This window comes from Anthonomus grandis, chromosome 10 (assembly GCF_022605725.1).
Source record: "Anthonomus grandis grandis chromosome 10, icAntGran1.3, whole genome shotgun sequence".
In the NCBI taxonomy this organism is placed as follows: domain Eukaryota; kingdom Metazoa; phylum Arthropoda; class Insecta; order Coleoptera; family Curculionidae; genus Anthonomus; species Anthonomus grandis.
This window is the reverse complement of record NC_065555.1, coordinates 26,168,399-26,192,255: the sequence shown is the minus strand read 5'-3', so window position 1 is coordinate 26,192,255 and position 23,857 is coordinate 26,168,399. Positions and strand designations below refer to the sequence as shown.

The 23,857-nt window shown below is 39.4% G+C and overlaps 1 protein-coding gene and 1 long non-coding RNA gene across 24 annotated transcripts in view; both read right to left on the bottom strand.

Annotated features, from left to right (window-relative positions):
• The window catches only part of LOC126741664 (voltage-dependent calcium channel type A subunit alpha-1), a 771,245-nt gene that overhangs the window by 206,689 nt on the left and 540,699 nt on the right, over positions 1-23,857 (bottom strand). For 4 of the 15 annotated variants that reach the window (XM_050448189.1, XM_050448197.1, XM_050448194.1 and 1 more), the window contains one exon: positions 1,261-1,371. The exons of the other annotated variants lie outside the window; for them this stretch is intronic. In XM_050448189.1, coding sequence (XP_050304146.1) covers positions 1,261-1,371 — 111 coding nt within the window. The remainder of the gene's footprint in view (positions 1-1,260; positions 1,372-23,857) is intronic. 15 annotated transcript variants of the gene reach the window in all.
• Positions 3,203-23,857, bottom strand: part of LOC126741677 (uncharacterized) — a 30,140-nt gene continuing 9,485 nt past the window's right edge. For 3 of the 9 annotated variants that reach the window (XR_007662270.1, XR_007662274.1, XR_007662276.1), the window contains 4 exons: positions 17,228-17,593; positions 14,723-15,088; positions 11,542-11,907; positions 5,906-6,076 (listed from right to left, as the gene is read on the bottom strand). This is a non-coding gene — a long non-coding RNA (uncharacterized LOC126741677). Of the gene's footprint in view, positions 3,570-5,905; positions 6,077-6,947; positions 7,119-11,541; positions 11,908-14,722; positions 15,089-17,227; positions 17,594-23,857 lie in introns of those variants that run through there. The other 6 variants (XR_007662271.1, XR_007662272.1, XR_007662278.1 and 3 more) reach the window with 6 other exon arrangements.

Below are 23,857 nucleotides of genomic sequence, written 5' to 3'. Positions count from 1 at the left end.
TATTAGCCAGAAATTCGAAGACCAAGATCTAATAGAATCAAATGTGAAAAGTCATTGAAAATAATTCCAAAAAAGTTTTTTCTCAACAAAGCTTACTAAATTTGGGTTACGAAAGAATTTAGAGCAATATAATTTAATATATGTTTACAATAAATAGGCAATGATGAAATAAGAACTGTCCATTCTCTTATTTAAAAATCCATAAATAAATTCGCATTAAAATTTCAACTTTAGGACAAAAGTTATTTGGAAAAAAGTCATAAAATCTGCTAGAGATAACCTTTTTTTGTATTGATGTTTAAGAAAACTGTGTTTACACCTATTTCAAATATCTTAAATATAAACCATCGGAAGGCAACTTCCTAAAAGGTGCTTACGTTAGTTAATTATTGGATCACATAAATGTGCATTATCCAGTATTTAGTTCAACAAAATAGATTAAAAAGGTTGAGAAAATTCCTTTTTTGAATATCATCTTTAATATAAAGCTATGCATTTGTTGCTATTTTAGTCAAATTCGTAACATACGTACAACGAAGTTTGCAATAATGTCACAAGAATTAACAATAATTTTTTTATTTATTATACCGCATCTTAGAAAAATAATTTTTATTTTCTTTAAACAAAAATATACACGACTGATCAAATTCTTTGTTGGGCGCCAAAATGCATTAATAAGCAACTGAAATTTATAGGCAAAACCTGAAGTTAAAGAAAGAACGGCAAAGCTTCGGTGATTTCCCATTTCCTTACTTGGGCGAAAGAGGAAATGCAATACTACGCACGTATTGGCCTTTTCTATATTCGGTTTTGGTCGAACCTCTAATAAAGGGGTAGTAGTAAAAAGACTATCGTTCTCTCTTAAATTTGTATCTTAAATTTCTTAGTGCAAGTTAACACGTTTACTTCCGCACTCGAGATTTAAGACGGCCAGACGTGTATACTTAGCCCATGTAATACGAAATTTAAAATTTAATAAAAAAATAAAGCAAAGATTTACGATAAACGTAATTTTCAATTCAAGATAAATATAAATCAAGAAATATAGTATAAAAAAACTAAAGCAAGTTCTATGTTAATTTAATAAACTCTAAAAACATTGTAGCTACACAAATAATAGTTTAATATTTAGAACGTCATAGCTCGAACCTAAAAACTAAATGATATAAATAGATTCATTAAAAAACGAATATGAAAACTGGCAAAAAAGCATTAAAGTTAATCGATTACTACGGAGCGCATAAGGCCTCTAATTCTTACCCTTACTCCGAATGCAAGTATCTTCAAAAAGCATTCTACCGTGAACATTCCGGTGAATCCCCAGTTCAAATATTTTAGGCTATGGGTGTATGTGTCAGACTGATTGTTAAACTGTTGACATACATAAAAAACATAGCAACATAAATTATCACATATCTAGTATCTAAATTGATTTACTAAATGGTTAGGCTACTCGATTGTTCGATTTATTCGATTCGTTTGCTCTAAATAATAACTTACATCTATTTACATAGAATAAATGTAACTAAAAAATAAAACATCTAAGTATCCTTTCTTTAATTTAGACAAAGATTTTTTAATTTTATAAATACATGCGATTAGCATACATATAGTAGCACAATTATGACAATAAAAAAAAACAGGAATAATTGAACTTTTTCAAAAGCTCCACCATAAATGAGTACCCTTAAAAAGTACTTGTAACTCAAAATTAAGATTCTTCCTTGAAAAGTATCTACCAGAGTCTAATCTAATAGGCTGAGAGGCAGTGTTATGTAAATATGCTTTCTGAGGCCTTGTACACTTTTGATGACCTTAATTCTTTTAATAATATAAAAGTTTTTGATTTAAATAAATCTTACATCAAGACTGGATTAAAAATTAAAAATAATGTTAAGATTACCAATTTGTTTTCTGTCTTTCGATTTTGATTAAAACAAAACCATAAATAAGCAATTCTAACTACGTAGGATGGTTCGTAGGAGTTTTAGCTGCCTATTCGTTGACAATGTGTTACTTATACTAAAATAGTTTTACAAATTAATCAAACTAGTTGTAATGAAAGCAATTTATTTTTAGAAGTTTAGCAGAGCGCTTTCGGCATATGAGTATACGTAAAACACTACAGTTAAAGGTTTGTACTACCACTCTGACAGATTCGCAAAATATTGATTTTAAAGTGAAGTTGACTGTAGATTAACCTATTTTGACATAGTATTTCCTGCAATCTAGGAACCACAATATAATGTAATTAAAACACAAAGGAGACTAACGTGCTTCCCTTTTTAAATACTGTTCGTCCTGTTTAGTGTTCTGTATAGTCTTAAGTGTATCTAAATGTACTATTGTTCCTTACAATAATTTTCATACCACCAAATGTGTTCCCACTATGGAAAACTTCTGGGCTTAACTGACAAGTGAGTACATTCCATTCATTCACCTTTAACTATAATGTTTTTTACGCATATAACACCCAACTCATTTTCAGTTAGCACTGATGATTGCTCATACGTCGAAAGCGCTCTGCTAAGCTTCTAAAAATATATTGCTTTAAATACAACTAGTTTAATTAATTGGTATTATCCTTCGAGCAACACAGCTACTTACCTCTTCAAAAATAGTTATGGCATGATTCATGTGTAACTTTCAATAATTTCAAGTGGCGACATCGCAGTTGACTTCGTCATAAGAATGAGTAAGACATGATCTTGGAACTAAACACCCATTAATGAAATAATCGAAAAAAGTCAAGAATTATACCCTTAGTTAAAAAGGTAACAATATTGTACAGGGTGGCCATTTTATTAGGGGCCTATACCTTTATTCGGAATCTACAGGATGTGCAAAAAAAATTTCTTACAGAAGCGTTTTCGTTTTAAACGAATTGTTTGAATTTTCCCGATAGTTCCCATAGAAGCCGAGATATAGACCTTCAAAGTTTGGGTTTTTTCATTTTTCGGGTATACCCCCCCGTATCGAATTTTTTCACCAAAAATTGATTTTTTTCGAAATCAAACTAAGTATACCAGCGTCTTATTTGGGTCACCTAGATTACGAAAACACCGGGTTATAACAGGATCCGAGCAGAACTAAGGGAATGAGAGCACTTTGAAAATCCTGAAAAAGTCGTTTTCGACGTCCGTTTTTGAGGCCAAAAATGGGTATCAAAAATGCCATATTTCGGCTACTGTAAGAGCTACGACCTTGCGGATGGTCTCGTTGGATTCAGAATGACGAAACTAAGACAAAACCGTTGGAATTTTTCCGATAGCTCCCATAGAAGCCGAGATATCGACCTTCAAAGTTTGGGTTTTTTCATTTTTCGGGTATACCCCCCCGTATCGAATTTTTTCACCAAAAATTGATTTTTTTCGAAATCAAACTAAGTATACCAGCGTCTTATTTGGGTCACCTAGATTACGAAAACACCGGGTTATAACAGGATTCGAGCAGAACTAAGGGAATGAGAGCACTTTGAAAATCCTGAAAAAGTCGTTTTCGACGTCCGTTTTTGAGGCCAAAAATGGGCATCAAAAATGCCATATCTCGGCTATCGTAAGAGCTACGACCTTGCGGATGGTCTCGTTGGATTCAGAATGACGAAACTAAGACAAAACCGTTGGAATTTTCCCGATAGCTCCCATAGAAGCCAAGATATCGACCTTCAAAATTTGGGTTTTTTCATTTTTCGGGTATACCCCCCCGTATCGAATTTTTTCACCAAAAATTGATTTTTTTCGAAATCAAACTAAGTATACCAGCGTCTTATTTGGGTCACCTAGATTACGAAAACACCGGGTTATAACAGGATCCGAGCAGAACTAAGGGAATGAGAGCACTTTGAAAATCCTGAAAAAGTCGTTTTCGACGTCCGTTTTTGAGGCCAAAAATGGGCATCAAAAATGCCATAGTTCGGCTACCGTAAGAGCTACGACCTTGCGGATGGTCTCGTTGGATTCAGAATGACGAAACTAAGACAAAACAGATGGAATTTTCCCGATAGCTCCCACAGAAACCGAGATATCGACCTTCAAAGTTTGGGTTTTTTCATTTTTCGGGTATACCCCCCCGTATCGAATTTTTTCACCAAAAATTGATTTTTTTCGAAATCAAACTAAGTATACCAGCGTCTTATTTGGGTCACCTAGATTACGAAAACACCGGGTTATTACAGGATCCGAGCAGAACTAAGGGAATGAGAGCACTTTGAAAATCCTGAAAAAGTCGTTTTCGACGTCCGTTTTTGAGGCCAAAAATGGGCATCAAAAATGCCATATCTCGGCTACCGTAAGATCTACGACCTTGCGGATGGTCTCGTTGGATTCAGAATGACGAAACTAAGACAAAACCGTTGGAATTTTCCCGATAGCTCCCATAGAAGCCGAGATATCGACCTTCAAAATTTGGGTTTTTTCATTTTTCGGGTATACCCCCCCGTATCGAATTTTTTCACCAAAAATTGATTTTTTTCGAAATCAAACTAAGTATACCAGCGTCTTATTTGGGTCACCTAGATTACGAAAACACCGGGTTATAACAGGATCCGAGCAGAACTAAGGGAATGAGAGCACTTTGAAAATCCTGAAAAAGTCGTTTTCGACGTCCGTTTTTGAGGCCAAAAATGGGCATCAAAAATGCCATATTTCGGCTACCGTAAGAGCTACGACCTTGCGGATGGTCTCGTTGGATTCAGAATGACGAAACTAAGACAAAACCGTTGGAATTTTCCCGATAACTCCCATAGAAGCCGAGATATCGACCTTCAAAGTTTGGGTTTTTTCATTTTTCGGGTATACCCCCCCGTATCGAATTTTTTCACCAAAAATTGATTTTTTTCGAAATCAAACTAAGTATACCAGCGTCTTATTTGGGTCACCTAGATTACGAAAACACCGGGTTATAACAGGATCCGAGCAGAACTAAGGGAATGAGAGCACTTTGAAAATCCTGAAAAAGTCGTTTTCGACGTCCGTTTTTGAGGCCAAAAATGGGCATCAAAAATGCCATATTTCGGCTACCGTAAGAGCTACGACCTTGCGGATGGTCTCGTTGGATTCAGAATGACGAAACTAAGACAAAACCGTTGGAATTTTTCCGATAGCTCCCATAGAAGCCGAGATATCGACCTTCAAGGTTTGGGTTTTTTCATTTTTCAGGTATACCCCCCCCGTATCGAATTTTTTCACCAAAAATTGATTTTTTTCGAAATCAAACTAAGTATACCAGCGTCTTATTTGGGTCACCTAGATTACGAAAACACCGGGTTATAACAGGATCCGAGCAGAACTAAGGGAATGAGAGCACTTTGAAAATCCTGAAAAAGTCGTTTTCGACGTCCGTTTTTGAGGCCAAAAATGGGCATCAAAAATGCCATATCTCGGCTATCGTAAAAGCTACGACCTTGCGGATGGTCTCGTTGGATTCAGAATGACGAAACTAAGACAAAACCGTTGGAATTTTCCCGATAGCTCCCATAGAAGCCGAGATATCGACCTTCAAAGTTTGGGTTTTTTCATTTTTCGGGTATACCCCCCCGTATCGAATTTTTTCACCAAAAATTGATTTTTTTCGAAATCAAACTAAGTATACCAGCGTCTTATTTGGGTCACCTAGATTACGAAAACACCGGGTTATAACAGGATCCGAGCAGAACTAAGGGAATGAGAGCACTTTGAAAATCCTGAAAAAGTCGTTTTCGACGTCCGTTTTTGAGGCCAAAAATGGGCATCAAAAATGCCATATTTCGGCTACCGTAAGAGCTACGACCTTGCGGATGGTCTCGTTGGATTCAGAATGACGAAACTAAGACAAAACCGTTGGAATTTTCCCGATAGCTCTCATAGAAGCCGAGATATCTACCTTCAAAAATTGATTTTTTTCGAAATCAAACTAAGTATACCAGCGTCTTATTTGGGTCAACTAGATTACGAAAACACCGGGTTATAACAGGATCCGAGCAGAACTAAGGGAATGAGAGCACTTTGAAAATCCTGAAAAAGTCGTTTTCGACGTCCGTTTTTGAGGCCAAAAATGGGCATCAAAAATGCCATATCTCGGCTATCGTAAGAGCTACGACCTTGCGGATGGTCTCGTTGGATTCAGAATGACGAAACTAAGACAAAACCGTTGGAATTTTCCCGATAGCTCCCATAGAAGCCAAGATATCGACCTTCAAAATTTGGGTTTTTTCATTTTTCGGGTATACCCCCCCGTATCGAATTTTTTCACCAAAAATTGATTTTTTTTGAAATCAAACTAAGTATACCAGCGTCTTATTTGGGTCACCTAGATTACGAAAACACCGGGTTATAACAGGATCCGAGCAGAACTAAGGGAATGAGAGCACTTTGAAAATCCTGAAAAAGTCGTTTTCGACGTCCGTTTTTGAGGCCAAAAATGGGCATCAAAAATGCCATATCTCGGCTATCGTAAAAGCTACGACCTTGCGGATGGTCTCGTTGGATTCAGAATGACGAAACTAAGACAAAACCGTTGGAATTTTCCCGATAGCTCCCATAGAAGCCGAGATATCGACCTTCAAAGTTTGGGTTTTTTCATTTTTCGGGTATACCCCCCCGTATCGAATTTTTTCACCAAAAATTGATTTTTTTCGAAATCAAACTAAGTATACCAGCGTCTTATTTGGGTCACCTAGATTACGAAAACACCGGGTTATAACAGGATCCGAGCAGAACTAAGGGAATGAGAGCACTTTGAAAATCCTGAAAAAGTCGTTTTCGACGTCCGTTTTTGAGGCCAAAAATGGGCATCAAAAATGCCATATTTCGGCTACCGTAAGAGCTACGACCTTGCGGATGGTCTCGTTGGATTCAGAATGACGAAACTAAGACAAAACCGTTGGAATTTTCCCGATAGCTCTCATAGAAGCCGAGATATCTACCTTCAAAAATTGATTTTTTTCGAAATCAAACTAAGTATACCAGCGTCTTATTTGGGTCAACTAGATTACGAAAACACCGGGTTATAACAGGATCCGAGCAGAACTAAGGGAATGAGAGCACTTTGAAAATCCTGAAAAAGTCGTTTTCGACGTCCGTTTTTGAGGCCAAAAATGGGCATCAAAAATGCCATATCTCGGCTATCGTAAGAGCTACGACCTTGCGGATGGTCTCGTTGGATTCAGAATGACGAAACTAAGACAAAAATGGGCATCAAAAATGCCATATCTCGGCTATCGTAAGAGCTACGACCTTGCGGATGGTCTCGTTGGATTCAGAATGACGAAACTAAGACAAAACCGTTGGAATTTTTCCGATAACTCCTATAGAAGCCGAGATATCGACCTTCAAAATTTGGGTTTTTTCATTTTTCGGGTATACCCCCCCGTATCGAATTTTTTCCCAAAAATTGATTTTTTTCGAAATCAAACTAAGTATACCAGCGTCTTATTTGGGTCACCTAGATTACGAAAACACCGGGTTATAACAGGATCCGAGCAGAACTAAGGGAATGAAAACACTTTGAAAATCCTGAAAAAGTCGTTTTCGACGTCGGTTTTTGAGGCCAAAAATGGGCATCAAAAATGCCATATCTCGGCTACCGTAAGAGCTACGACCTTGCGGTTGGTCTCGTTGGATTCAGAATGACGAAACTAAGACAAAACCGTTGGAATTTTCCCGATAGCTCCCATAGAAGCCGAGATATCGACCTTCAAAATTTGGGTTTTTTCATTTTTCGGGTATACCCCCCGTATCGAATTTTTTCACCAAAAATTGATTTTTTTCGAAATCAAACTAAGTATACCAGAGTCTTATTTGGGTCAACTAGATTACGAAAACACCGGGTGATAACAGGATCCGAGCAGAACTAAGGGAATGAGAGCACTTTGAAAATCCTGAAAAAGTCGTTTTCGACGTCCGTTTTTGAGGCCAAAAATGGGCATCAAAAATGCCATATCTCGGCTACCGTAAGAGCTACGACCTTGCGGATGGTCTCGTTGGATTCAGAATGACGAAACTAAGACAAAACCGTTGGAATTTTCCCGATAGCTCCCATAGAAGCCAAAATATCGACCTTCAAAGTTTGGGTTTTTTCATTTTTCGGGTAACCCCCCGTATCGAATTTTTTCACCAAAAATTGATTTTTTTCGAAATCAAACTAAGTATACCAGCGTCTCATTTGGGTCAACTAGATTACGAAAACACCGGGTTATAACAGGATTCGAGCAGAACTAAGCGAATGAGAGCACTTTGAAAATCCTGAAAAAGTCGTTTTCGACGTCCGTTTTTGAGGCCAAAAATGGGCATCAAAAATGCCATATCTCGGCTATCGTAAGAGCTACGACCTTGCGGTTGGTCTCGTTGGATTCAGAATGACGAAACTAAGACAAAACCGTTGGAATTTTCCCGATAGCTCCCACAGAAACCGAGATATCGACCTTCAAAGTTTGGGTTTTTTCATTTTTCGGGTATACCCCCCCGTATCGAATTTTTTCACCAAAAATTGATTTTTTTCGAAATAAAACTAAGTATACCAGCGTCTTATTTGGGTCACCTAGATTACGAAAACACCGGGTTATAACAGGATCCGAGCAGAACTAAGGGAATGAGAGCACTTTGAAAATCCTGAAAAAGTCGTTTTCGACGTCCGTTTTTGAGGCCAAAAATGGGCATCAAAAATGCCATATTTCGGCTATCGTAAGAGCTACGACCTTGCGGATGGTCTCGTTGGATTCAGAATGACGAAACTAAGACAAAACCGTTGGAATTTTTCCGATAACTCCCATAGAAGCCGAGATATCGACCTTCAAAGTTTGGGTTTTTTCATTTTTCGGGTATACCCCCCGTATCGAATTTTTTCACCAAAAATTGATTTTTTTCAAAATCAAACTAAGTATACCAGCGTCTTATTTGGGTCACCTAGATTACGAAAACACCGGGTTATAACAGGATCCGAGCAGAACTAAGGGAATGAGAGCACTTTGAAAATCCTGAAAAAGTCGTTTTCGACGTCCGTTTTTGAGGCCAAAAATGGGCATCAAAAATGCCATATTTCGGCTACCGTAAGAGCTACGACCTTGCGGATGGTCTCGTTGGATTCAGAATGACGAAACTAAGACAAAACCGTTGGAATTTTCCCGATAGCTCCCATAGAAGCCAAGATATCGACCTTCAAAATTTGGGTTTTTTCATTTTTTGGGTATACCCCCCCGTATCGAATTTTTTCACCAAAAATTGATTTTTTTCGAAATCAAACTAAGTATACCAGCGTCTTATTTGGGTCACCTAGATTACAAAAACACCGGGTTATAACAGGATCCGAGCAGAACTAAGGGAATGAGAGCACTTTGAAAATCCTGAAAAAGTCGTTTTCGACGTCGGTTTTTGAGGCCAAAAATGGTCATCAAAAATGCCATATCTCGGCTATCGTAAAAGCTACGACCTTGCGGATGGTCTCGTTGGATTCAGAATGACGAAACTAAGACAAAACCGTTGGAATTTTCCCGATAGCTCCCATAGAAACCGAGATATCGACCTTCAAAGTTTGGGTTTTTTCATTTTTCGGGTATACCCCCCCGTATCGAATTTTTTCACCAAAAATTGATTTTTTTCGAAATCAAACTAAGTATACCAGCGTCTTATTTGGGTCACCTAGATTACGAAAACACCGGGTTATAATAGGATCCGAGCAGAACTAAGGGAATGAGAGCACTTTGAAAATCCTGAAAAAGTCGTTTTCGACGTCCGTTTTTGAGGCCAAAAATGGGCATCAAAAATGCCATATTTCGGCTACCGTAAGAGCTACGACCTTGCGGATGGTCTCGTTGGATTCAGAATGACAAAACTAAGACAAAACCGTTGGAATTTTTCCGATAACTCCTATAGAAGCCGAGATATCGACCTTCAAAATTTGGGTTTTTTCATTTTTCGGGTATACCCCCCCGTATCAAATTTTTTCACCAAAAATTGATTTTTTTCAAAATCAAACTAAGTATACCAGCGTCTTATTTGGGTCACCTAGATTACGAAAACACCGGGTTATAACAGGATCCGAGCAGAACTAAGGGAATGAGAGCACTTTGAAAATCCTGAAAAAGTCGTTTTCGACGTCGGTTTTTGAGGCCAAAAATGGTCATCAAAAATGCCATATCTCGGCTATCGTAAAAGCTACGACCTTGCGGATGGTCTCGTTGGATTCAGAATGACGAAACTAAGACAAAACCGTTGGAATTTTCCCGATAGCTCCCATAGAAGCCAAGATATCGACCTTCAAAGTTTGGGTTTTTTCATTTTTTGGGTATACCCCCCCGTATCGAATTTTTTCACCAAAAATTGATTTTTTTCGAAATCAAACTAAGTATACCAGCGTCTTATTTGGGTCACCTAGATTACGAAAACACCGGGTTATAACAGGATCCGAGCAGAACTAAGGGAATGAGAGCACTTTGAAAATCCTGAAAAAGTCGTTTTCGACGTCGGTTTTTGAGGCCAAAAATGGGCATCAAAAATGCCATATCTCGGCTACCGTAAGAGCTACGACCTTGCGGATGGTCTCGTTGGATTCAGAATGACGAAACCAAGACAAAACCGTTGGAATTTTCCCGATAGCTCCCATAGAAACCGAGATATCGACCTTCAAAGTTTGGGTTTTTTCATTTTTCGGGTATACCCCCTCGTATCGAATTTTTTCACCAAAAATTGATTTTTTTCGAAATCAAACTAAGTATACCAGCGTCTTATTTGGGTCACCTAGATTACGAAAACACCGGGTTATAATAGGATCCGAGCAGAACTAAGGGAATGAGAGCACTTTGAAAATCCTGAAAAAGTCGTTTTCGACGTCCGTTTTTGAGGCCAAAAATGGGCATCAAAAATGCCATATTTCGGCTACCGTAAGAGCTACGACCTTGCGGATGGTCTCGTTGGATTCAGAATGACGAAACTAAGACAAAACCGTTGGAATTTTCCCGATAGCTCTCATAGAAGCCGAGATATCTACCTTCAAAAATTGATTTTTTTCGAAATCAAACTAAGTATACCAGCGTCTTATTTGGGTCAACTAGATTACGAAAACACCGGGTTATAACAGGATCCGAGCAGAACTAAGGGAATGAGAGCACTTTGAAAATCCTGAAAAAGTCGTTTTCGACGTCCGTTTTTGAGGCCAAAAATGGGCATCAAAAATGCCATATTTCGGCTACCGTAAGAGCTACGACCTTGCGGATGGTCTCGTTGGATTCAGAATGACGAAACTAAGACAAAACTGTTGGAATTTTTCCGATAACTCCCATAGAAGCCGAGATATCGACCTTCAAAGTTTGGGTTTTTTCATTTTTCGGGTATACCCCCCGTATCGAATTTTTTCACCAAAAATTGATTTTTTTCAAAATCAAACTAAGTATACCAGCGTCTTATTTGGGTCATCTAGATTACGAAAACACCGGGTTATAACAGGATCCGAGCAGAACTAAAGGAATGAGAGCACTTTGAAAATCCTGAAAAAGTCGTTTTCGACGTCCGTTTTTGAGGCCAAAAATGGGCATCAAAAATGCCATATTTCGGCTACTGTAAGAGCTACGACCTTGCGGATGGTCTCGTTGGATTCAGAATGACGAAACTAAGACAAAACCGTTGGAATTTTTCCGATAGCTCCCATAGAAGCCGAGATATCGACCTTCAAAGTTTGGGTTTTTTCATTTTTCGGGTATACCCCCCCGTATCGAATTTTTTCACCAAAAATTGATTTTTTTCGAAATCAAACTAAGTATACCAGCGTCTTATTTGGGTCACCTAGATTACGAAAACACCGGGTTATAACAGGATTCGAGCAGAACTAAGGGAATGAGAGCACTTTGAAAATCCTGAAAAAGTCGTTTTCGACGTCCGTTTTTGAGGCCAAAAATGGGCATCAAAAATGCCATATCTCGGCTATCGTAAGAGCTACGACCTTGCGGATGGTCTCGTTGGATTCAGAATGACGAAACTAAGACAAAACCGTTGGAATTTTCCCGATAGCTCCCATAGAAGCCAAGATATCGACCTTCAAAATTTGGGTTTTTTCATTTTTCGGGTATACCCCCCCGTATCGAATTTTTTCACCAAAAATTGATTTTTTTCGAAATCAAACTAAGTATACCAGCGTCTTATTTGGGTCACCTAGATTACGAAAACACCGGGTTATAACAGGATCCGAGCAGAACTAAGGGAATGAGAGCACTTTGAAAATCCTGAAAAAGTCGTTTTCGACGTCGGTTTTTGAGGCCAAAAATGGGCATCAAAAATGCCATATCTCGGCTACCGTAAGAGCTACGACCTTGCGGATGGTCTCGTTGGATTCAGAATGATGAAACTAAGACAAAACCGTTGGAATTTTCCCGATAGCTCTCATAGAAGCCGAGATATCTACCTTCAAAAATTGATTTTTTTCGAAATCAAACTAAGTATACCAGCGTCTTATTTGGGTCAACTAGATTACGAAAACACCGGGTTATAACAGGATCCGAGCAGAACTAAGGGAATGAGAGCACTTTGAAAATCCTGAAAAAGTCGTTTTCGACGTCCGTTTTTGAGGCCAAAAATGGGCATCAAAAATGCCATATTTCGGCTACCGTAAGAGCTACGACCTTGCGGATGGTCTCGTTGGATTCAGAATGACGAAACTAAGACAAAACCGTTGGAATTTTTCCGATAACTCCCATAGAAGCCGAGATATCGACCTTCAAAGTTTGGGTTTTTTCATTTTTCGGGTATACCCCCCCGTATCGAATTTTTTCACCAAAAATTGATTTTTTTCAAAATCAAACTAAGTATACCAGCGTCTTATTTGGGTCACCTAGATTACGAAAACACCGGGTTATAACAGGATCCGAGCAGAACTAAGGGAATGAGAGCACTTTGAAAATCCTGAAAAAGTCGTTTTCGACGTCCGTTTTTGAGGCCAAAAATGGGCATCAAAAATGCCATAGTTCGGCTACCGTAAGAGCTACGACCTTGCGGATGGTCTCGTTGGATTCAGAATGACGAAACTAAGACAAAACCGTTGGAATTTTTCCGATAACTCCCATAGAAGCCGAGATATCGACCTTCAAAGTTTGGGTTTTTTCATTTTTCGGGTATACCCCCCCGTATCGAATTTTTTCACCAAAAATTGATTTTTTTCAAAATCAAACTAAGTATACCAGCGTCTTATTTGGGTCACCTAGATTACGAAAACACCGGGTTATAACAGGATCCGAGCAGAACTAAGGGAATGAGAGCACTTTGAAAATCCTGAAAAAGTCGTTTTCGACGTCCGTTTTTGAGGCCAAAAATGGGCATCAAAAATGCCATAGTTCGGCTACCGTAAGAGCTACGACCTTGCGGATGGTCTCGTTGGATTCAGAATGACGAAACTAAGACAAAACCGTTGGAATTTTTCCGATAACTCCCATAGAAGCCGAGATATCGACCTTCAAAGTTTGGGTTTTTTCATTTTTCGGGTATACCCCCCCGTATCAAATTTTTTCACCAAAAATTGATTTTTTTCAAAATCAAACTAAGTATACCAGCGTCTTATTTGGGTCAACTAGATTACGAAAACACCGGGTTATAACAGGATCCGAGCAGAACTAAGGGAATGAGAGCACTTTGAAAATCCTGAAAAAGTCGTTTTCGACGTCCGTTTTTGAGGCCAAAAATGGGCATCAAAAATGCCATATTTCGGCTACCGTAAGAGCTACGACCTTGCGGATGGTCTCGTTGGATTCAGAATGACGAAACCAAGACAAAACCGTTGGAATTTTCCCGATAGCTCCCATAGAAACCGAGATATCGACCTTCAAAGTTTGGGTTTTTTCATTTTTCGGGTATACCCCCCCGTATCGAATTTTTTCACCAAAAATTGATTTTTTTCGAAATCAAACTAAGTATACCAGCGTCTTATTTGGGTCACCTAGATTACGAAAACACCGGGTTATAATAGGATCCGAGCAGAACTAAGGGAATGAGAGCACTTTGAAAATCCTGAAAAAGTCGTTTTCGACATCCGTTTTTGAGGCCAAAAATGGGCATCAAAAATGCCATATTTCGGCTACCGTAAGAGCTACGACCTTGCGGATGGTCTCGTTGGATTCAGAATGACGAAACTAAGACAAAACCGTTGGAATTTTCCCGATAGCTCTCATAGAAGCCGAGATATCTACCTTCAAAAATTGATTTTTTTCGAAATCAAACTAAGTATACCAGCGTCTTATTTGGGTCAACTAGATTACGAAAACACCGGGTTATAACAGGATCCGAGCAGAACTAAGGGAATGAGAGCACTTTGAAAATCCTGAAAAAGTCGTTTTCGACGTCCGTTTTTGAGGCCAAAAATGGGCATCAAAAATGCCATATTTCGGCTACCGTAAGAGCTACGACCTTGCGGATGGTCTCGTTGGATTCAGAATGACGAAACTAAGACAAAACCGTTGGAATTTTTCCGATAACTCCCATAGAAGCCGAGATATCGACCTTCAAAGTTTGGGTTTTTTCATTTTTCGGGTATACCCCCCGTATCGAATTTTTTCACCAAAAATTGATTTTTTTCAAAATCAAACTAAGTATACCAGCGTCTTATTTGGGTCATCTAGATTACGAAAACACCGGGTTATAACAGGATCCGAGCAGAACTAAAGGAATGAGAGCACTTTGAAAATCCTGAAAAAGTCGTTTTCGACGTCCGTTTTTGAGGCCAAAAATGGGCATCAAAAATGCCATATTTCGGCTAGTGTAAGAGCTACGACCTTGCGGATGGTCTCGTTGGATTCAGAATGACGAAACTAAGACAAAACCGTTGGAATTTTTCCGATAGCTCCCATAGAAGCCGAGATATCGACCTTCAAAGTTTGGGTTTTTTCATTTTTCGGGTATACCCCCCCGTATCGAATTTTTTCACCAAAAATTGATTTTTTTCGAAATCAAACTAAGTATACCAGCGTCTTATTTGGGTCACCTAGATTACGAAAACACCGGGTTATAACAGGATTCGAGCAGAACTAAGGGAATGAGAGCACTTTGAAAATCCTGAAAAAGTCGTTTTCGACGTCCGTTTTTGAGGCCAAAAATGGGCATCAAAAATGCCATATCTCGGCTATCGTAAGAGCTACGACCTTGCGGATGGTCTCGTTGGATTCAGAATGACGAAACTAAGACAAAACCGTTGGAATTTTCCCGATAGCTCCCATAGAAGCCAAGATATCGACCTTCAAAATTTGGGTTTTTTCATTTTTCGGGTATACCCCCCCGTATCGAATTTTTTCACCAAAAATTGATTTTTTTCGAAATCAAACTAAGTATACCAGCGTCTTATTTGGGTCATCTAGATTACGAAAACACCGGGTTATAACAGGATCCGAGCAGAACTAAAGGAATGAGAGCACTTTGAAAATCCTGAAAAAGTCGTTTTCGACGTCCGTTTTTGAGGCCAAAAATGGGCATCAAAAATGCCATATTTCGGCTACTGTAAGAGCTACGACCTTGCGGATGGTCTCGTTGGATTCAGAATGATGAAACTAAGACAAAACCGTTGGAATTTTCCCGATAGCTCTCATAGAAGCCGAGATATCTACCTTCAAAAATTGATTTTTTTCGAAATCAAACTAAGTATACCAGCGTCTTATTTGGGTCAACTAGATTACGAAAACACCGGGTTATAACAGGATCCGAGCAGAACTAAGGGAATGAGAGCACTTTGAAAATCCTGAAAAAGTCGTTTTCGACGTCCGTTTTTGAGGCCAAAAATGGGCATCAAAAATGCCATAGTTCGGCTACCGTAAGAGCTACGACCTTGCGGATGGTCTCGTTGGATTCAGAATGACGAAACTAAGACAAAACCGTTGGAATTTTTCCGATAACTCCCATAGAAGCCGAGATATCGACCTTCAAAGTTTGGGTTTTTTCATTTTTCGGGTATACCCCCCCGTATCGAATTTTTTCACCAAAAATTGATTTTTTTCAAAATCAAACTAAGTATACCAGCGTCTTATTTGGGTCACCTAGATTACGAAAACACCGGGTTATAACAGGATCCGAGCAGAACTAAGGGAATGAGAGCACTTTGAAAATCCTGAAAAAGTCGTTTTCGACGTCCGTTTTTGAGGCCAAAAATGGGCATCAAAAATGCCATAGTTCGGCTACCGTAAGAGCTACGACCTTGCGGATGGTCTCGTTGGATTCAGAATGACGAAACTAAGACAAAACCGTTGGAATTTTTCCGATAACTCCCATAGAAGCCGAGATATCGACCTTCAAAGTTTGGGTTTTTTCATTTTTCGGGTATACCCCCCGTATCGAATTTTTTCACCAAAAATTGATTTTTTTCAAAATCAAACTAAGTATACCAGCGTCTTATTTGGGTCACCTAGATTACGAAAACACCGGGTTATAACAGGATCCGAGCAGAACTAAGGGAATGAGAGCACTTTGAAAATCCTGAAAAAGTCGTTTTCGACGTCCGTTTTTGAGGCCAAAAATGGGCATCAAAAATGCCATATTTCGGCTACCGTAAGAGCTACGACCTTGCGGATGGTCTCGTTGGATTCAGAATGACGAAACTAAGACAAAACCGTTGGAATTTTCCCGATAACTCCCATAGAAGCCGAGATATCGACCTTCAAAGTTTGGGTTTTTTCATTTTTCGGGTATACCCCCCCGTATCAAATTTTTTCACCAAAAATTGATTTTTTTCAAAATCAAACTAAGTATACCAGCGTCTTATTTGGGTCACCTAGATTACGAAAACAACGGGTTATAACAGGATCCGAGCAGAACTAAGGGAATGAGATCACTTTGAAAATCCTGAAAAAGTCGTTTTCGACGTCGGTTTTTGAGGCCAAAAATGGGCATCAAAAATGCCATATCTCGGCTATCGTAAAAGCTACGACCTTGCGGATGGTCTCGTTGGATTCAGAATGACGAAACTAAGACAAAACCGTTGGAATTTTTCCGATAACTCCTATAGAAGCCGAGATATCGACCTTCAAAATTTGGGTTTTTTCATTTTTCGGGTATACCCCCCCGTATCAAATTTTTTCACCAAAAATTGATTTTTTTCAAAATCAAACTAAGTATACCAGCGTCTTATTTGGGTCACCTAGATTACGAAAACACCGGGTTATAACAGGATCCGAGCAGAACTAAGGGAATGAGAGCACTTTGAAAATCCTGAAAAAGTCGTTTTCGACGTCCGTTTTTGAGGCCAAAAATGGGTATCAAAAATGCCATATTTCGGCTACTGTAAGAGCTACGACCTTGCGGATGGTCTCGTTGGATTCAGAATGACGAAACTAAGACAAAACCGTTGGAATTTTTCCGATAGCTCCCATAGAAGCCGAGATATCGACCTTCAAAGTTTGGGTTTTTTCATTTTTCGGGTATACCCCCCCGTATCGAATTTTTTCACCAAAAATTGATTTTTTTCGAAATCAAACTAAGTATACCAGCGTCTTATTTGGGTCACCTAGATTACGAAAACACCGGGTTATAACAGGATTCGAGCAGAACTAAGGGAATGAGAGCACTTTGAAAATCCTGAAAAAGTCGTTTTCGACGTCCGTTTTTGAGGCCAAAAATGGGCATCAAAAATGCCATATCTCGGCTATCGTAAGAGCTACGACCTTGCGGATGGTCTCGTTGGATTCAGAATGACGAAACTAAGACAAAACCGTTGGAATTTTCCCGATAGCTCCCATAGAAGCCAAGATATCGACCTTCAAAATTTGGGTTTTTTCATTTTTCGGGTATACCCCCCCGTATCGAATTTTTTCACCAAAAATTGATTTTTTTCGAAATCAAACTAAGTATATTAGCGTCTTATTTGGGTCACCTAGATTACGAAAACACCGGGTTATAATAGGATCCGAGCAGAACTAAGGGAATGAGAGCACTTTGAAAATCCTGAAAAAGTCGTTTTCGACGTCGGTTTTTGAGGCCAAAAATGGGCATCAAAAATGCCATATCTCGGCTACCGTAAGAGCTACGACCTTGCGGATGGTCTCGTTGGATTCAGAATGATGAAACTAAGACAAAACCGTTGGAATTTTCCCGATAGCTCTCATAGAAGCCGAGATATCTACCTTCAAAAATTGATTTTTTTCGAAATCAAACTAAGTATACCAGCGTCTTATTTGGGTCAACTAGATTATGAAAACACCGGGTTATAACAGGATCCGAGCAGAACTAAGGGAATGAGAGCACTTTGAAAATCCTGAAAAAGTCGTTTTCGACGTCCGTTTTTGAGGCCAAAAATGGGCATCAAAAATGCCATATTTCGGCTACCGTAAGAGCTACGACCTTGCGGATGGTCTCGTTGGATTCAGAATGACGAAACTAAGACAAAACCGTTGGAATTTTTCCGATAACTCCCATAGAAGCCGAGATATCGACCTTCAAAGTTTGGGTTTTTTCATTTTTCGGGTATACCCCCCCGTATCGAATTTTTTCACCAAAAATTGATTTTTTTCAAAATCAAACTAAGTATACCAGCGTCTTATTTGGGTCACCTAGATTACGAAAACACCGGGTTATAACAGGATCCGAGCAGAACTAAGGGAATGAGAGCACTTTGAAAATCCTGAAAAAGTCGTTTTCGACGTCCGTTTTTGAGGCCAAAAATGGGCATCAAAAATGCCATAGTTCGGCTACCGTAAGAGCTACGACCTTGCGGATGGTCTCGTTGGATTCAGAATGACGAAACTAAGACAAAACCGTTGGAATTTTTCCGATAACTCCCATAGAAGCCGAGATATCGACCTTCAAAGTTTGGGTTTTTTCATTTTTCGGGTATACCCCCCCGTATCGAATTTTTTTACCAAAAATTGATTTTTTTCAAAATCAAACTAAGTATACCAGCGTCTTATTTGGGTCACCTAGATTACGAAAACACCGGGTTATAACAGGATTCGAGCAGAACTAAGGGAATGAGAGCACTTTGAAAATCCTGAAAAAGTCGTTTTCGACGTCCGTTTTTGAGGCCAAAAATGGGCATCAAAAATGCCATATCTCGGCTATCGTAAGAGCTACGACCTTGCGGATGGTCTCGTTGGATTCAGAATGACGAAACTAAGACAAAACCGTTGGAATTTTCCCGATAGCTCCCATAGAAGCCAAGATATCGACCTTCAAAATTTGGGTTTTTTCATTTTTCGGGTATACCCCCCCGTATCGAATTTTTTCACCAAAAATTGATTTTTTTCGAAATCAAACTAAGTATATTAGCGTCTTATTTGGGTCACCTAGATTACGAAAACACCGGGTTATAATAGGATCCGAGCAGAACTAAGGGAATGAGAGCACTTTGAAAATCCTGAAAAAGTCGTTTTCGACGTCGGTTTTTGAGGCCAAAAATGGGCATCAAAAATGCCATATCTCGGCTACCGTAAGAGCTACGACCTTGCGGATGGTCTCGTTGGATTCAGAATGATGAAACTAAGACAAAACCGTTGGAATTTTCCCGATAGCTCTCATAGAAGCCGAGATATCTACCTTCAAAAATTGATTTTTTTCGAAATCAAACTAAGTATACCAGCGTCTTATTTGGGTCAACTAGATTATGAAAACACCGGGTTATAACAGGATCCGAGCAGAACTAAGGGAATGAGAGCACTTTGAAAATCCTGAAAAAGTCGTTTTCGACGTCCGTTTTTGAGGCCAAAAATGGGCATCAAAAATGCCATATTTCGGCTACCGTAAGAGCTACGACCTTGCGGATGGTCTCGTTGGATTCAGAATGACGAAACTAAGACAAAACCGTTGGAATTTTTCCGATAACTCCCATAGAAGCCGAGATATCGACCTTCAAAGTTTGGGTTTTTTCATTTTTCGGGTATACCCCCCCGTATCGAATTTTTTCACCAAAAATTGATTTTTTTCAAAATCAAACTAAGTATACCAGCGTCTTATTTGGGTCACCTAGATTACGAAAACACCGGGTTATAACAGGATCCGAGCAGAACTAAGGGAATGAGAGCACTTTGAAAATCCTGAAAAAGTCGTTTTCGACGTCCGTTTTTGAGGTCAAAAATGGGCATCAAAAATGCCATAGTTCGGCTACCGTAAGAGCTACGACCTTGCGGATGGTCTCGTTGGATTCAGAATGACGAAACTAAGACAAAACCGTTGGAATTTTTCCGATAACTCCCATAGAAGCCGAGATATCGACCTTCAAAGTTTGGGTTTTTTCATTTTTCGGGTATACCCCCCCGTATCGAATTTTTTTACCAAAAATTGATTTTTTTCAAAATCAAACTAAGTATACCAGCGTCTTATTTGGGTCACCTAGATTACGAAAACACCGGGTTATAACAGGATCCGAGCAGAACTAAGGGAATGAGAGCACTTTGAAAATCCTGAAAAAGTCGTTTTCGACGTCGGTTTTTGAGGCCAAAAATGGGCATCAAAAATGCCATATCTCGGCTACCGTAAGAGCTACGACCTTGCGGATGGTCTCGTTGGATTCAGAATGACGAAACCAAGACAAAACCGTTGGAATTTTCCCGATAGCTCCCATAGAAACCGAGATATCGACCTTCAAAGTTTGGGTTTTTTCATTTTTCGGGTATACCCCCCCGTATCGAATTTTTTCACCAAAAATTGATTTTTTTCGAAATCAAACTAAGTATACCAGCGTCTTATTTGGGTCACCTAGATTACGAAAACACCGGGTTATAACAGGATCCGAGCAGAACTAAGGGAATGAGAGCACTTTGAAAATCCTGAAAAAGTCGTTTTCGACGTCCGTTTTTGAGGCCAAAAATGGGCATCAAAAATGCCATATTTCGGCTACCGTAAGAGCTACGAGCTTGCGGATGGTCTCGTTGGATTCAGAATGACGAAACTAAGACAAAACCGTTGAAATTTTTCCGATAACTCCCATAGAAGCCGAGATATCGACCTTCAAAAATTGATTTTTTTCGAAATCAAACTAAGTATACCAGCGTCTTATTTGGGTCAACTAGATTACGAAAACACCGGGTTATAACAGGATCCGAGCAGAACTAAGGGAATGAGAGCACTTTGAAAATCCTGAAAAAGTCGTTTTCGACGTCGGTTTTTGAGGCCAAAAATGGGCATCAAAAATGCCATATCTCGGCTACCGTAAGAGCTACGACCTTGCGGATGGTCTCGTTGGATTCAGAATGATGAAACTAAGACAAAACCGTTGGAATTTTCCCGATAGCTCTCATAGAAGCCGAGATATCTACCTTCAAAAATTGATTTTTTTCGAAATCAAACTAAGTATACCAGCGTCTTATTTGGGTCAACTAGATTACGAAAACACCGGGTTATAACAGGATCCGAGCAGAACTAAGGGAATGAGAGCACTTTGAAAATCCTGAAAAAGTCGTTTTCGACGTCCGTTTTTGAGGCCAAAAATGGGCATCAAAAATGCCATATTTCGGCTACCGTAAGAGCTACGACCTTGCGGATGGTCTCGTTGGATTCAGAATGACGAAACTAAGACAAAACCGTTGGAATTTTTCCGATAACTCCCATAGAAGCCGAGATATCGACCTTCAAAGTTTGGGTTTTTTCATTTTTCGGGTATACCCCCCCGTATCGAATTTTTTCACCAAAAATTGATTTTTTTCAAAATCAAACTAAGTATACCAGCGTCTTATTTGGGTCACCTAGATTACGAAAACACCGGGTTATAACAGGATCCGAGCAGAACTAAGGGAATGAGAGCACTTTGAAAATCCTGAAAAAGTCGTTTTCGACGTCCGTTTTTGAGGCCAAAAATGGGCATCAAAAATGCCATATCTCGGCTATCGTAAGAGCTACGACCTTGCGGATGGTCTCGTTGGATTCAGAATGACGAAACTAAGACAAAACCGTTGGAATTTTCCCGATAGCTCCCATAGAAGCCGAGATATCGACCTTCAAAGTTTGGGTTTTTTCATTTTTCGGGTATACCCCCCCGTATCAAATTTTTTCACCAAAAATTGATTTTTTTCGAAATCAAACTAAGTATACCAGCGTCTTATTTGGGTCACCTAGATTACGAAAACACCGGGTTATAACAGGATCCGAGCAGAACTAAGGGAATGAGAGCACTTTGAAAATCCTGAAAAAGTCGTTTTCGACGTCGGTTTTTGAGGCCAAAAATGGGCATCAAAAATGCCATATCTCGGCTACCGTAAGAGCTACGACCTTGCGGATGGTCTCGTTGGATTCAGAATGATGAAACTAAGACAAAACCGTTGGAATTTTCCCGATAGCTCTCATAGAAGCCGAGATATCTACCTTCAAAAATTGATTTTTTTCGAAATCAAACTAAGTATACCAGCGTCTTATTTGGGTCAACTAGATTACGAAAACACCGGGTTATAACAGGATCCGAGCAGAACTAAGGGAATGAGAGCACTTTGAAAATCCTGAAAAAGTCGTTTTCGACGTCCGTTTTTGAGGCCAAAAATGGGCATCAAAAATGCCATATTTCGGCTACCGTAAGAGCTACGACCTTGCGGATGGTCTCGTTGGATTCAGAATGACGAAACTAAGACAAAACCGTTGGAATTTTTCCGATAACTCCCATAGAAGCCGAGATATCGACCTTCAAAGTTTGGGTTTTTTCATTTTTCGGGTATACCCCCCCGTATCGAATTTTTTCACCAAAAATTGATTTTTTTCAAAATCAAACTAAGTATACCAGCGTCTTATTTGGGTCACCTAGATTACGAAAACACCGGGTTATAACAGGATCCGAGCAGAACTAAGGGAATGAGAGCACTTTGAAAATCCTGAAAAAGTCGTTTTCGACGTCCGTTTTTGAGGCCAAAAATGGGCATCAAAAATGCCATAGTTCGGCTACCGTAAGAGCTACGACCTTGCGGATGGTCTCGTTGGATTCAGAATGACGAAACTAAGACAAAACCGTTGGAATTTTTCCGATAACTCCCATAGAAGCCGAGATATCGACCTTCAAAGTTTGGGTTTTTTCATTTTTCGGGTATACCCCCCCGTATCGAATTTTTTCACCAAAAATTGATTTTTTTCAAAATCAAACTAAGTATACCAGCGTCTTATTTGGGTCACCTAGATTACGAAAACACCGGGTTATAACAGGATCCGAGCAGAACTAAGGGAATGAGAGCACTTTGAAAATCCTGAAAAAGTCGTTTTCGACGTCCGTTTTTGAGGCCAAAAATGGGCATCAAAAATGCCATAGTTCGGCTACCGTAAGAGCTACGACCTTGCGGATGGTCTCGTTGGATTCAGAATGACGAAACTAAGACAAAACCGTTGGAATTTTTCCGATAACTCCCATAGAAGCCGAGATATCGACCTTCAAAGTTTGGGTTTTTTCATTTTTCGGGTATACCCCCCCGTATCAAATTTTTTCACCAAAAATTGATTTTTTTCAAAATCAAACTAAGTATACCAGCGTCTTATTTGGGTCAACTAGATTACGAAAACACCGGGTTATAACAGGATCCGAGCAGAACTAAGGGAATGAGAGCACTTTGAAAATCCTGAAAAAGTCGTTTTCGACGTCCGTTTTTGAGGCCAAAAATGGGCATCAAAAATGCCATATTTCGGCTACCGTAAGAGCTACGACCTTGCGGATGGTCTCGTTGGATTCAGAATGACGAAACCAAGACAAAACCGTTGGAATTTTCCCGATAGCTCCCATAGAAACCGAGATATCGACCTTCAAAGTTTGGGTTTTTTCATTTTTCGGGTATACCCCCCCGTATCGAATTTTTTCACCAAAAATTGATTTTTTTCGAAATCAAACTAAGTATACCAGCGTCTTATTTGGGTCACCTAGATTACGAAAACACCGGGTTATAATAGGATCCGAGCAGAACTAAGGGAATGAGAGCACTTTGAAAATCCTGAAAAAGTCGTTTTCGACATCCGTTTTTGAGGCCAAAAAT